The 14,546-nt window shown below is 39.6% G+C and overlaps 1 protein-coding gene across 3 annotated transcripts in view; it reads left to right on the top strand.

The window, feature by feature from the left end:
* Positions 1 to 14,546, top strand: part of abr (ABR activator of RhoGEF and GTPase) — a gene marked incomplete at its 5' end in the record, with an annotated part of 129,052 nt that overhangs the window by 49,964 nt on the left and 64,542 nt on the right. For 2 of the 3 annotated variants that reach the window (XM_083910741.1, XM_083910743.1), the window contains 3 exons: positions 5,198 to 5,296; positions 8,641 to 8,826; positions 13,011 to 13,140. In XM_083910741.1, coding sequence (XP_083766867.1) covers positions 5,198 to 5,296; positions 8,641 to 8,826; positions 13,011 to 13,140 — 415 coding nt within the window. The remainder of the gene's footprint in view (positions 1 to 5,197; positions 5,297 to 8,640; positions 8,827 to 13,010; positions 13,141 to 14,546) is intronic. The other variant, XM_083910742.1, reaches the window with a different exon arrangement.

Genomic DNA, 14,546 nt, shown 5'->3' with positions numbered 1-14,546 from the left:
TTTCTGTTTCTTACGGTAACTTCTGCACATTGCGAAGGTGTGTGTGTGGTGTTTGTGTGGTGTGTGTGTGTGTGTGTACACTCCTGAATGGACAGAAAGCAGAATCTATCAGTGCCATTCCTGGCCATTCGAGTCTTGATATCAGCCTCCTTATCGCACAGCCCCGAGACCAGAGGGCACAATAGGAAGGCATGCGTGTTAGTGTATGAAAAGTACTCCAAAGTGCATGCACAGGAGTATTTTTCCTTGGAGAAAAATCCAAGTATGTATTTTTCATTCTGCCTTCACGCCACACAGTAGCTCTTTGTGCAGCAAAAGGGAAAATACTCCTGCTGTCGTTGGAGGGGGGAAAAAATAAAAAGTTTTCCCTTCCTGTCCTCTCTTTCAATCCTCCTGTTACATATTTGTCACTGAGAGGAATATGCAGGACACGTCACCAACAGATACACTGATTTTTTTTTTTTTTTAGTTGTGGAGGTCTGTTTTGTCCGTTAAAATTCTTTTCTCTGTCTTATTCGTTCAAGGTCTCGCTCGTACTATGATAATCTTAAGAAATATTGCAGAATTCAATATTTAAATAAAAACAAAGCTAACAATAAAGAGTGAGCAAAGCAGCAGTTCTTATGTTTCAAGAATTTGACTTATTTCTAGTTTTTAGCACAAGAAGTCAGGAGAATGACCCCTGGAACACCAGCTTTTAAAGAGTGGTTGAGAATTTTCTCACACTGCTGCTGAAATCCATTATTTCACTGAATGAACTCTTTTGATTTAAAGCTTTCCAAACTTAAATGAAGCCCTTTAATTTGATATTAACTCATTGCTATTTGACAAGGGTTACAGCATTTTAAAGGGGTCATATTTTACCCTATTTCTCCAAGTTAAACTAGTTCCCTGGTGTCCTAATGAACATGTCTGTGACATGCTTTGGTCAAAATACCATAAGGATGAAGCACCACAGCAGTTCAATCACCCTGCCAAAACAGCCCTGTTCAGAACGCTCGATTTAGTAGTATCTCTTTAAGTCCACCTTAAAAAAAGTAAAACGAAACAGGCAATTACATCAGCCACAGAGGCTACTGGGAGCTAACAGCAGTTAGCATTTGTGATCATTTGCAGGCTCTAGCATTGCTGTAATATATAACATGTATCCACTGGACAGATAAATCCTCTGAGGCTGGAAGTTTGTGTAGGACTCTGTGCTGCACTGTGGAGCCACGTTTACATGCACCACTTAGTTGCGTGACTGAGTCAGGAAATCGGACAACTGCCGAGTCCCAAGATACATGTGGAGGAGAAATTTGATTTATCGTCAATGTTTACGCTTGACTCCACCTCCATAGGTGGCGCTGTATCTTTCGATAAGCCTTTGCTGCTGGATCAGTTTCCTGTTGACATTTTGTGAAATGGATCGTGCTGTTGTTCTTTTTCTGGAAAGAGTACTGCAGTGTATAAGTCCTCTAAGAAAATGGTTTGGAAGAATTGGTGTATGTGCAGAACACAAAGTCAGTATAAGCGCGTACATGAAGGACTTATTGGACTTTGAAACAAATTATCTAGCTGTAAGTCCAACGAATGTTTACACTATTGTCTTAGTCCGACTAAACTTGAGCTTGTTAGTGTTAAATATATATTAAGTACACACTGTTTATGTGGTATCTGCATGTACTCTATCCATCATGATCCGAAGGTGGACGCGAGTCACGATTGGGTTAAAACAATGAGGTCATGGCTCCTTCCTCCTCTTATCAGGCATAGTTGACGTGCTGATATCATTGCGAGGATCTAACTGTGTTAATAATTAATCTTCCTCTCTGCTTCTGGGACTGATCTTTGGCCTCTTTTTGGTCTTAAGTGTTGAGCTCTGGATGCAGCATGTGGGGGCAAAGAGTGAAAGTCTACCTGAGCAGGTGTTAATTTGTTATAGGTTGTTAATTATATTATCAGGTGACTGTCACATACAGTTTTATGAAAGAGCAAATAGTGTTGAATGTAGCTTTCACACTACAATACACTTTTTTAAAAACTTGTTTTATATTAATCAGACCTTATTAATCTGACTTCTTTATATTATAACGTTTTTACCGGGACTATTTTTTTTAAATTTGCAGTTAATCCCAGTTAAATAGTTTATTGGATTAGAGGTGGAAAGAGTACTGGAATATTCTACTCAAGTAAAAGTACCACTATTTTCTGGTCATTACCAGTACCTCATCATTCACCTGTCAGTAAATGTAATGCATTTCTTTTCACTTTTGATTGTGATTATTCGTATTTTATCACATTTAAAATGTTATTATTTTTGCAGTTTTTAAGTCTATATTTACAATGGAAATGTACTGCCTGAACCTGAGATTTTTTATTATTATTATCATTTCAAATCTAAAGAAATACAATAAGCCTGAGGGAACACAGTGACATGATGATCATACAGGTAGAGCAATTCTGTGATACAGCAGAATTATTATTATTATTATCAGGTTTTTTAGTTGCATACAGCACTGGCCCAAGCCTTTATAGATATCTGGATTTGTTTAATATATTAAAAAAGAAGAATAATGTGGTAATATCTGGCTTTAATTTTGAAATACAATAAATACACCCACTGAGCATCATACCACATTAACGAGTTCATCCCCACATAAAGCTGTGTGCTGATTTTAATGAGCTTTCCATGCAAAATTTTCCTGACATTGAATCAGCGGTGTGGAAAAGGTTGGATCAAGACAGTGACAGGTGTTCCAGCCGACCAGGGTGGAGTAAATCAAAGCTCATCTCCTCTGGGTGCTGCTTACAAGAGGGTGGAGAAGGAGGAACATCAGGGATGAACCAGTGTCACCCTCACTTCACTGTGACACGTCAAACATCCCCAGCAAGGCTGTTTGTGTGTCTGGAACAGAGGACAATTACCAGCACACTGCAGATTCTGTTCTGTGTCTTTGTGACTCAGGAAAATGATGGATGTAAAGTGTCTGTCCTTCGCCATGTGTGCCAGATCCTCACACACAAGAAGGCTTCATCAATCATCAATCCCTGCCTGGGGGACAGTAGAGCAAGTCGTCTTTCAACCTCGAAGGTTGTGCGATGCATCCTTTGGCAAGACACTTAACCCCACGTTGCTCCTGAGGGCTGTGCTGGCACCGTGTGAATGGGGATCAAAGATGAGTGATAGGAAAGTGTGAGTGAATGGCAAAACTGTAGTGTGAAGCAGCTTTGAGTGGTCATCAAGACTGGAAAAGCACTATATAAATACAAACCATTTACACTAATAGCAGGAAGAGGGAGGCAAACCCTGTACATCATTCAGCTGCGCAAAAGAAAAAAGTTGCCGGTGTTCACATTCCCATGCTCTTTGGATGAAAGTGTATAAATATCATGTTTACCTGATGTGATAATTGCCGTGGGATTATTCGGGAAATTAGTCGTGTGACTGTAATGTGGCATTGGTGGCTAGAACTGCCATTTTCAAAACTTAAGAATGCTGCAGTTCAATTTAAATTCTTAAAATCTTCTGCTGTTTAGAAAAAAAAACACTTAATCATTCACAAGGCTGATCAACACACACTTCTACCTGCAAGCCGATGCTCTGTCTTGGCCAAACCAGCACATAACGGTGTTCCATCAACTATGATTCCCCACCAATTACCAGAGGGACTGTGAATGTAAGAGGTCCACAAACCTGGTGACACCTGTTACACTCGGTTAAAAAAAAAAAAGTCAGATAATCTAATATTGCTCATCCCTCCCTTTACCAGTGGCATCGGGAGAACCTTCACATACCAGAAGTAACGTCATTCTTCTTTGTTTGCGTCCTTCAATGGTTATAACCCCATAACCATTGAAGTGCATGGTCAGGCTGATTTTTCCTTTCAGACACTTTTAGAAATATGGCAGAGCAAGATGGCGGCCTCCGTAAAGCAAGGCCCTTGTGTAAAGCACATACATACAAAAGGCTTATTCTAAATGGTACACACTGGATTATGTTTTATTTATTATTTTTGTATGATTTTCATGGTCCATGTGCAGTACCAACACACAGAGGGATTACTTTCTAAGATGGAGACGTGTAGGTTTCAGTGAAGTTAACATTTTGGCTGGTTCTCACATCTTTAAAGGGCTTTTTGGGGGTTTAAGACCTGGTTTTAGGTTTAGGCTTAGAATTGGCTTCACAGTATTGTATCTGAATCTGTAGGTTGGTTGTCTCTTATCCAGAGGAGGAAAATGCAAATGCTGCTTTTTACTATCAAGCCCTTGTTTGCCTAACTTCCTATGTATGTTTCTAGCCTCTTGTCGTACTGCATCAGCAAATATAGCACCGGGTCCACCACTCAACTTTTTTTTTTCTTTTCTTTTTCTTAAATGTTCCCAGAATTAGCTGATTTATCCAGAGGGGTTTGGATTAAGGATCTTGTTGCTATGACCCGTATACTTCTGCACTTTACTTTTTGTTGTGGGAATTCTTTGCTGCTGCTGGTGAGGAATGAACTAGAGAAATTTCTGCCGGCCGACAAGTTTTTATTTTCGTTGCAAGGAAAAGGTCAATCTTCACAATCTTCACAGGAGTGATCCCAGCTGGAGAAAGACCCAGAGCAAAGTTAGCCCTCCAGATTTATACCTGAGCAACTCCCCTTTTGCATTCCTCCAATAGACAAAGAGTCTGCCATTCAAGGTGGTGTTTTCACACCTATTTGTCTACTGTAGGTATCGGGGAGCCGACTCCCTGCAGATGTTGTAGGAAGGTGTCAGTTCAGGCTAGACACAATACACAATATACAATACACTATACACAAAGGACCTGGTATTCTGTACTGGGCAGGTATAGGGTGATGGGCAGTTTTACCTCTGAGTCAGAGAAATTGAATTAACCATTACACTTTTTTACTCTCTTTTATTAACCTCCTTTTAACTTTTATATTCTGTTGTGAGATTATATATGAAATTGTCCCGTTTCTGTTACTATTTGTATTATATATGCTGCCATCTTGACCAGGACTCTCTGGAAGAAGAGATCTTATATTTCAATGGGACCTTCCTGGTTAAATAAACGATAAATAAAAACTTAGTTGTGATGGTTAAGGATAAAGGTTTAGGGGCCAGGGAATGCATTGTGTCTATGAGGGTCCTCACTATGAATGAAGTGAAGAACATGTATGTGTGTGTACGGCCATGTATTTACATTTGGTTCTGTTTTATCTTGCAGGGCGACATAGAAAAAGGGCTGGAAATGAAGAAACTGGTGCTGTCTGGTTTCTTGGCCAGTGAGGAGATCTACATTAACCAGCTGGAAGCACTCTTACTGGTGAGACTCTGCTGCTCTATACAGTGAATATAATGTCACTTCAATTCACTTCTGTGTTTGGAACTTGTCAAAGCTCATACAGCAGCATGTGTGTGTTGCATTGTGAGTTGCTGCAGGACTCTGTATGTGGTTAATGGTCATATTGAAAACAGGACCAGAGTCACAGCAGTTTCCTGAAACACTAACTCAACATGCTTCCCCATTTGAAGCCCTTATGTCATATCCTGCTGCTGTCAGCCGCACGCTGCACTTTGACCAACATGCACTTCATCTGACATCAAATGCATCATTAAAAATGTCTGAAAGTGGTTTTAGTATATACAAAAAAACATCCCCCACAAATACAACAACAAAACAGCAACCAGTCAATGAGATTAAGAAAACAGACAGACTGTAAAATGAAATTACTCTCAGGAATCTGGTCTTTTCTTTCAGTTTCCTCTTTTCAGTTTCAGCTCTGACGACACAACAGGTCACTTTTACGATTTAACCAATAGTTTGTTCCCGTCCCGCTCCACTTCCCTAGTCTGTAATCACTCTGATATTTAAAGCTTCACTCACTCATTTATTAAAAAAAAAAAAAACACACAAATATGAAATGGGCATCTAATAAACATGACTCATCATTTACTTCAGGCCTGAATGGATTTATGTTCCCAACTCTTACTAATGTGTAATGTTTTGTTACAGGCGATTCAGACATCACGGTAACTGTCGTCACAGCTCTTTCTCCTCCACTTCAAGCAGTTGTCATGCAGTGCTTTTGTGTTGTCTTTCGATGGTAGAGCTTTGAGGAGAGAGCAGACAAAGGTTGCATCACGTGTACTAGCCTGCTATTGCTATCATGTTCCTCCAGTCTCCTATAACACTTGGTTGTTTTTCTTTCTCCCCTTAAATTCTTTATTATTATTGATAGCTATCAGGATTTAAAGAGAATTTCTAGTAGGGGTGATGAAATCATTATTTTTAAGATAAATTGGACATGGACGATTCTGCTTGGGTGCAGTGACAGTATAATATATAAAAATAAAGTTAAAGGTGCATTATGTAATAAATCTAAAGCAACTGGCCATAAAATCCTCTTAATATGTCACAGAGACTCAGGAATAATGTTCATATAACAAACTGAACAACAACAACAGTACAGCCAAAATATTTGCATTAAAAAAATATATTTTGCAGACTGCAAATCATGTTTATGTTTTGAAATCCTGTTTTGGCATGTGGCACCACCTACCGCTGTCTACCAATCATTGCAGTCAGTAGAGTCTCAGCTGCCGAGCAACCACGGGTTGCCAGTTACGTCAGAAAACGAAACCTAAAAGACCTCGGTATTTTGAATTTGAATGTAGTAACCATTTTTGGCCACATTCTTACATATGGCACCTTTAACCCAGAACATAATTATGTATTTTATAGCCATGTTGAGAGACTAGTCTGTTGTGTTAAGTTTTTTTGGCTACACTTTAGATACCCCACTTTTGAAAGTTGAAAATGCCCCTTGAAAAAGGCATTTAGGATACACCAATGCCACATTTGGAGATGTTCTGGGTGAACTGTGGTACTGAAGAACCCCCCCCCCCCCAACCCACACACACACACACTCAGCAGCTGACATCCTCTGATCTGCTGCAGTTTTCCTCCTTATGAACAGAAAGTATTTTTTTTGTTACGCCACATGCAGGGCAGTGATTCACTCCGCCTCTGCCTACTCTCTTCCATCCTCCCTCTCACACAGAGGGCGAGTGTTTGTGTCAATGCTGCACACAAACTGACAAAGGACACGCGTGTGTCGCTGTAAAACCCCCATCATTGGCTCTGTTTAAACACATAGCAAGGCAGTGACCGTGACGTCCGATTGCGTATGCGACACGGATGTGAGCTTCTAATCCTATCACCTGAGGACCAATTTATCAATTATATGAATGGACTACCTAAATAATCACCAACTATTTATTGATAACTGTAATAAAAGCTTTCTGCTTAATCAAGAAAGTATTATGAACCGACTACTACTAACAATGCAATGGTTCATCCCAGATAGAGATGGACGGATATGGTTTTTTCAGGGCCGATACCGATACCGATTATTAGTAGTCAACGATATTTGGAGCCGATATTAATTTGCAGTAAATGTGAAAATATTGGCGTCAAAATTTGTAATCATACAAACACCAACACTTAACTTTAACTTTTAAATGCCATTAAGCCTATGTTTATTAAACAGCTTTTCAGATTTGCAATATTTTAAAGGTTTTTCTTAGACAATAGACAATTTTTGTTTTAAAATTCTAACAAAAAGTGCAGAAAGCTACTAGGCTCAGCAGCATGTCTTATAAAGATACATTTTACGTAAATAAAAAGGCCGGTGCCGATATATGCGTCAAAATGCCAAATATCAGTCCTGGCCAATAATCGGTCTATCCCTTATCCCAGATGAAAGATGGTGGGTCAGGTGGTACTGCTACTTTCTCTCCTCTCATTTCTAGCATCCAGATCCGGTGACAGTGTAAACACTCAAGGCTTTGTTGAATGATTGCAGCTGCCCCTGATTTAATTTACTGCACAGATATCTGTGCTGAGAATGACCCATGTACGAATACAGGCCCGTGGCATGGACAGATAAACGAGACAGTCTACAGAAGCCCATTCATTTCCCAACACATGTCCAACCTGCTGTGTTAGCATCATATATAGATGGCCAGTGTCAGCCTTTCCCGATTAGCCATCACACGTCCCCCTGCAATCAGTGACGTGACTCATCATCTGCTCTCATGACGTGAAAGCCTTCATATCTTTCTTTATTTTCAGCTCCTCTACCTCGCACATGTCTATGATTAACTCGGCTGACGTGCCACTCAGTAAAGGCGCAGGGGATGAAGAGAAATCACCCAAGTGCTGAACAGACAGAGAGAGAGCCTGTGGTTACATACTCGTCACTGTGTGACACACGGAAGCCAGTTAAAAAAGAACTTCTTTCCAGGCACTGACCCAATCAGGCCACTGAAATGAAACTTGGATTTTTGAACAATAAGTTCTCTCCGGTTTGGAGAGCCAAGAAAAATAGTTTCGGGAGAGAGCTTGGGACACATAAGTAACAAGTTTTAAACCACAAACATGCATGCATATGTTATGTTAACGCATTTGAACAATAAAACAGCTGCCCATCAGTATGTCATAGTCAGTTTGGCACTATTTTCTGGCCCGTATCACTACGCTATGCAGCTGTAGTTATTACAGTAAAATTTAAAGAATAGCTAAGTGTGTCTGAGCTTTGTGGTGCTTTGCCCTATCCAGCTTGTTGGAACTTCGTTGTTTTGCTGAGTCTGTCTGTCATTTCCCAGCCCATGCGTCCTCTGAAAGCCACAGCCACCACCTCGCAGCCTGTCCTGACCATCCAGCAGATCAAGACCATCTTCTACAAGATCCAGGACATCTTCGAGATCCACAAGGAGTTCTACGACGCCCTCCTACCAAACATCCAGCAGTGGGACGAGAAGGTCACCGTGGGCCATTTGTTCCAGAAGCTGGTGAGTGTGTGTGTGTGTGTGTGTGTGTGTGTGTGTGGCCAAGTAGATATATTGATTTGGTGACATACCGTCGTCCTACTTAATGTCTTGCTGCTCAAAGAACTGAGCCTGCTTTGGTGGACCCGAAGAAGAGGGAGCTTACAAGCAGGATAATGGTGGAAAAAGCTACGTTAAGAGATGCCCCATCCACGTTCAATACATAGACTTTATGCACTTTGTTCTCGATGTTGTGAATAAATCGAGAAATCCTGCACTTTTAACTTTTCACGGACACTTGATTTTCCTTAGTTGGACAGATATCGTGATGTATCGCGATATGACTGTCTTGCAATATATTGATTATCTCAGAATAGTTGTATTGTGATATTTTTGGTATCGTGGACCATGTATCGCATGAGTATCCGGGTCTTGTTTTATTACTCAGTAATAAAAGTAAATTATTCATCAGTTTCAGGGTACTTCAGTGGAGTTGTCAGGCTTCTCACCTCCTTGTAGTCCTTTTATTGTATTTTAGAATAGATTACACAAACTTGCACAAAACTTGAAGTTCAGAACTTAGGCCAAATATCTGTCTATATATGTCTTTCAGCAAGAGTAGTTACTGTATGAAGTTGTTCAATATTTCTGGCTCAACTGGCTCTGTGATTTCAGTGTTTGGTATAAAGTATTGAGTCCTGAGTCTACATGCAAAGAGTGCGAGTCCATTCTTAGCCAAGTTCCAAGCCTTTCCTCTGATCCAAGTCCTGGTCAATTGCTGCATTCAAGGATGCAAGTACTACAACACTGACTGGCAACAGTTTTAAAGACAGAATAATCGATATTAGTCTTTGTAAAAGTTAAACATCATCCTATTATTGACTTTTGAATTGAGATTTTGTCTGTGTGTCAGCATTATCAACCACAGCTCATGCACAAAATATACATTTATGTTCATTCTCATCCCTATGACGAAACAGCCTTTAAACAGCATTTTTACAAATGTATAAATATCCCAACTCCTTTATTCTGACATGAAACTTTTTTGTATTCTCAGCGTTCATCCGTCGGTTTTTCTGACGGGTTTAGGTACGTCAGCCAGGGTTATTATTAGCACTGACCAGCTATGACTCAACAACTGCTGACTTCCCTTTTATTCAGTGGCTACCATTATAAGCACAAACATAGAACAAAAATCTGCACATTTAGAGGGCACTGTGCAAGAAGGCAGCTCCACTGAGAAGGAAGATACTCATACATCTATGTAATCCATCGATGTGTGAGTAATCCCGTCAAAGCCAGACCTTCACAGCCAATAGAATAAACGTTATTTACTGTTACATCACATTTACATCGCGTCTGTTCACCAAACAACGGATGTCTCACACAGAAATACTGTAGTAGTTGCCCTTCTTCCTCTCTCAGGATCCCAGGAGTCCAACCACCAAGTGACACCTATTAGCCTAGTCATAGTCTCCCATCTGTGCTGCGTAAATCTGTGCACGCAAGAGCATGGACACGTGGCCGCTAAACGTTTGAGTCAAGAGTGGCAGTGTGAGAGTGCAGATGGCGGAGTAATTAGCTGCTCTGCTCCCCACCGGCTCCTCGTCAGCAGCAGCATTAGAGCCATCAGAGAAATCATTAAGGCAGCATCACGTCAAACTTTTCACTCTTTTACGTTTTACAAAGTCCTTGGAAGCATATACTGGAAAGGGTTTTATCAGCTAAAAATCTATTCTTGCATAACAATTTTAACTTCAAATAATAAAATATTTATTTATTGTGTGGCCTTGTTGTGTTGCTCTTTACTGACAGGTGGTTGTCTGTTCCTTTTTTTTTTTAGAGGGACTAAAGTAGTTGAAAAAATACCTTTTTTCCTGAAATTCAAAGTAACTCAAATCAAACATTGTACTGAAACTTTCCATTACTATGTTAAAACGTATAGACAGAGGCTATAAGAATGTGCAATATAGAGTCTTGTATCTTTGTGTCTTATATAGGCAATCTGATGACATGATTTTTGTTTCCATTTTCACCAACTATATAAACACACATGAGCAGAAAGTTTCAGATTTTTCAAAATTGGATTGGATTTGTGATATTTTGTCACATTTCAAGTTTTCTTGGCTTGTTATTATGAACAAAAATAGAAGAAAACTATTTTTGGTCTATTTTGTGACTTCCGCACAATTATCACTCCTCCCACTTACAAGAAAAAAAAATGCAATGTAAAATGAATCATAATTTTGACTCAACAACACGTAAGAAGACAAACATATATATATTTTGTGAAGCCTGAAGATGTGACCTATAAACACTCACCCCTAGGATGTCCATATACGAGTTGTGTATTATTCCCATGGCAATTTACCAAGGGTATATACATAATAATGCATGCTTTATGTCAAATCGATGCTCTGCAAGATATTACTTTTCATTGCAGATATACTGCTAATTGCTAAATAATCATTATAATGATATCAATTTAAGTATTTGTTCTATTGTGATTGTGACAAGAAAAAAGGTGAATTTCCCAGTTTGATCAGCCCTTAACTGTCTATTTGTCGTCAACATTTTCCATTTTCCAGTTGTGTCTGTGTGATGGACAGAGATTGAGTGGATTCATGCCACTTGTGGAGTGTCCAAGTAGCGCGATGATGGAAGTGGTGGAAATACCGCAATCGTAAATGTCAGTCAATGCTTCGTGTTTGTACTTTCGGGCAGGCTGTGAAAGCAAAAGCTTCTATCTTTGGAAATTCTGTACTGACACTAAGTGTCAAACTAAGTGATCACTTGGTTTGACACCATCAAGAAAGTGGGCTGTTGTGATGAGATGAAGCGCTAACTGACTGCTTGTTTATTTGTCTAAAATTGGGCTTTGGTGACTACAAATAACTGTTATAGGTAAACAGCTTGTTTAGCCTCACACCCCAATTTAATCTTTTTACTGTTGAAGATCTCCAGATACCTGAGTCCTGATTGAATACATGAGATAACAGAGCTACACAGTACACAATTGCCAATCTCTGATTACATAAAAGATTGGGATTTGGACAACCCCTGTTTTCACTTTCCCTTCATCTAAAGCAGGGGTTCTCAAAGTTTTGATACCTGAGGGCCAATTTAGGAACCCAACATTGGACTGAGGGCCGCCAAAGGAAAAAAAAAACAGAACGAAATCCCATATGTAATAATTTTAATGATCAGATTGCAGTTCTACAGTTTAGCGTTAAGTAATATAAGCGTTAATATAATGTAATTCAAGCATTAATATAATAACACTTTAAAATTTACTGGGTAATTACCCAGTATTTTGGCCATTGTTCTTACCTTCTAATTACAGGTTAATACCAAGTAACACATTTCTGTTACCATATATTTACTTGGTAAATAGCTAGTAATTGGGGGCTGTAGCTCCCTGCTTATTACCAGCTTATAACCCAATAATACACTAAAATTCACCATATAGAAACCAGGTAAATACCCAGTATTTTTGTTTACACTTATTGGTCTGTATCCAGTAATGTCCAATAAACATTTAACAAGCTTAGTAGCTCCTGGATTAAAACTATCAACTGTAATTCATTAGGGGCCACCAGAAATGTTTCTGTGGGTCGCCATTGGCCCCCGGGCCGCACTTTGAGAACCAATGATCTAAAGGGTTCTCTGGATCAAAATGGTTCTTACTGGAACCATTAGTGTGACCAAGAACCCTTGAAAAACCCTTTCTTCGGGAAAGGGTTTTTCAGAAGCAAATGTTTCCAGGTAGAACCTCAGCCCTTGTAGAAGGACCCTTTGGGAACCCTTATTTCTAAGAGTGTAGGGTGAAGTCAGCTCTTCAAGCCCAGCCTTTTAAGCTAAGCTGTAGCAGGATGCATAATACACTTCACCGACACAGAGCTGTGTAAAGAAAGCGCTGCCAATGGATTGGGCATGACAGGGATGTGATTAGCTTTGTGTTCGCTAATTATACTGTACAGTGTGTGGTTCTGCGGTGATCTAATCAAGTTATCACTTCAGGCAAAACCCTGATGGGAATAGAAATGAATCCATCACAGTATATGTATGTGAATTTCAATACATTTGTATGACTTGGAGAAGTCACTGAAGGAGAATCAATCTTTTGGTTTACTGGTATTTTTCCTCACACACCTATTTCCCTCATACCTGAATGTGTTCTCTTCCCGCTCTTTTCTTTTACGATCCAGGCCAGCCAGTTGGGCGTGTACAAGGCTTTTGTGGACAACTACAAGGTGGCACTAGAGACGGCTGAAAAATGCAGCCAAGCCAACATCCAATTCCAGAAGATATCTGAGGTAAGTTTGTCCCACAAAGATGGTAGGAGACTCCCTTGTTTGGATTATGACATGCACTCACATTGCTTCAATGATATTACGCAATGTCACAACATATATTTCAGTACACAGTTGCATTAATATTCACCTTCCATCTTCTTATAATGGGAGAGTCTAGACCAGTGAGCACATCCCAAAGATTTTCAATGTGGAGTCGTAGTGGTTAACTCGTGCTTCCTGAACAAGTCTTTCAAAGTTTAAACCTAGTGAATCCTGAGACAATGTCATCTGGTCAGCTGATCTTACCCATAACCCTTTTACACCTAAGGGTTGCTTATTTTAACCATAAAAGGGACATAAAAAGTCCTGTCCAGTGCTTTTACCCATATTTCCAGAATAACTTTCAATATCTGGCAGTTATGTATAATTTACTCCATGTTAAAATAGTGTATTACATTTTAAAATGAAGAAAAAAACAAATTATTTCGGAAAAACTACTGTACTCGTGTTAAATTTGAAATTTGAACTTTCTCTTCTCTGGTGACAAAAAGGCTGATCTGCCGGCTTCCTGCAACAACACAAGTGAAAATTCCAGTAATCGCCACACATGGTCTTTTTGACGTGCAACTTCTCAGCTTTCAGAAACTGTTGGAATTTTAACAATAGCACAAACTGTCGCCTAATTACGGTAATGCAAAGTACGTGTCATCTGCACTACACTCGGTGTCAAAGGGTTAATTTGTGGATCTGACCAACTGAAGCGTCCTCCAATCACAGCACTAAAGACAAATCACATGGTTGCTCATTACCGCCAACTTAATCTGTTTCAGAGTGTAAATGGAGAAGAAAGGGGATTCAAAACATCCTCATTTAGACAGGAAGCTTAGTTTAGGGGAAATTTTGAGGAACATTGTTAACAAATGTATATTGAGGAAATGGCATGAAAAAGCCATTTGTTTATTGAGACTTTAGAGTAAGTGGTTTTCACCAAAACATTGGTATCGAATCATATTATATTTAAATGGCTTGAACACACACAGTGCTCATTGAGACTTTCGGTGTTTCTCAGTATAGCAGTGTCGACTGGTGACATTTCCATCCTGCACGCAGGAAGTGATTTGTTTCATGTCAAGACTGACAACAGAAACATTGTGCTTGTAAAGTGAGACAACTGCAAACAGGTTGGAATCTGACTGAAAACAAAAAGAAATGCCCACCTGTCCCTGCATTACTGGTCCCTCAGTCATGTCTGATAGTATTGCTTGACAGAGCCCATTTGCAGATGAAGGACACGGCAACACATAATGTTGCATTGTGTTCTGTTCAAGTTAAGCACTGTAGCTTTAAATAACTTAATTTAAACTTGTATAAATTCTATTAAGTGTATCTGTATTTGAACAAGTAACCATCCACCCTCTTTCAGTTTGACTCAGTCTGCTGCAGTTTCTC

The sequence above is a fragment of the Microchirus variegatus genome (assembly GCF_963457635.1).
Source record: "Microchirus variegatus genome assembly, chromosome: 2".
NCBI classification, from domain to species: Eukaryota; Metazoa; Chordata; class Actinopteri; order Pleuronectiformes; family Soleidae; genus Microchirus; species Microchirus variegatus.
This window is presented reverse-complemented; position numbering and strand designations above follow the sequence as displayed.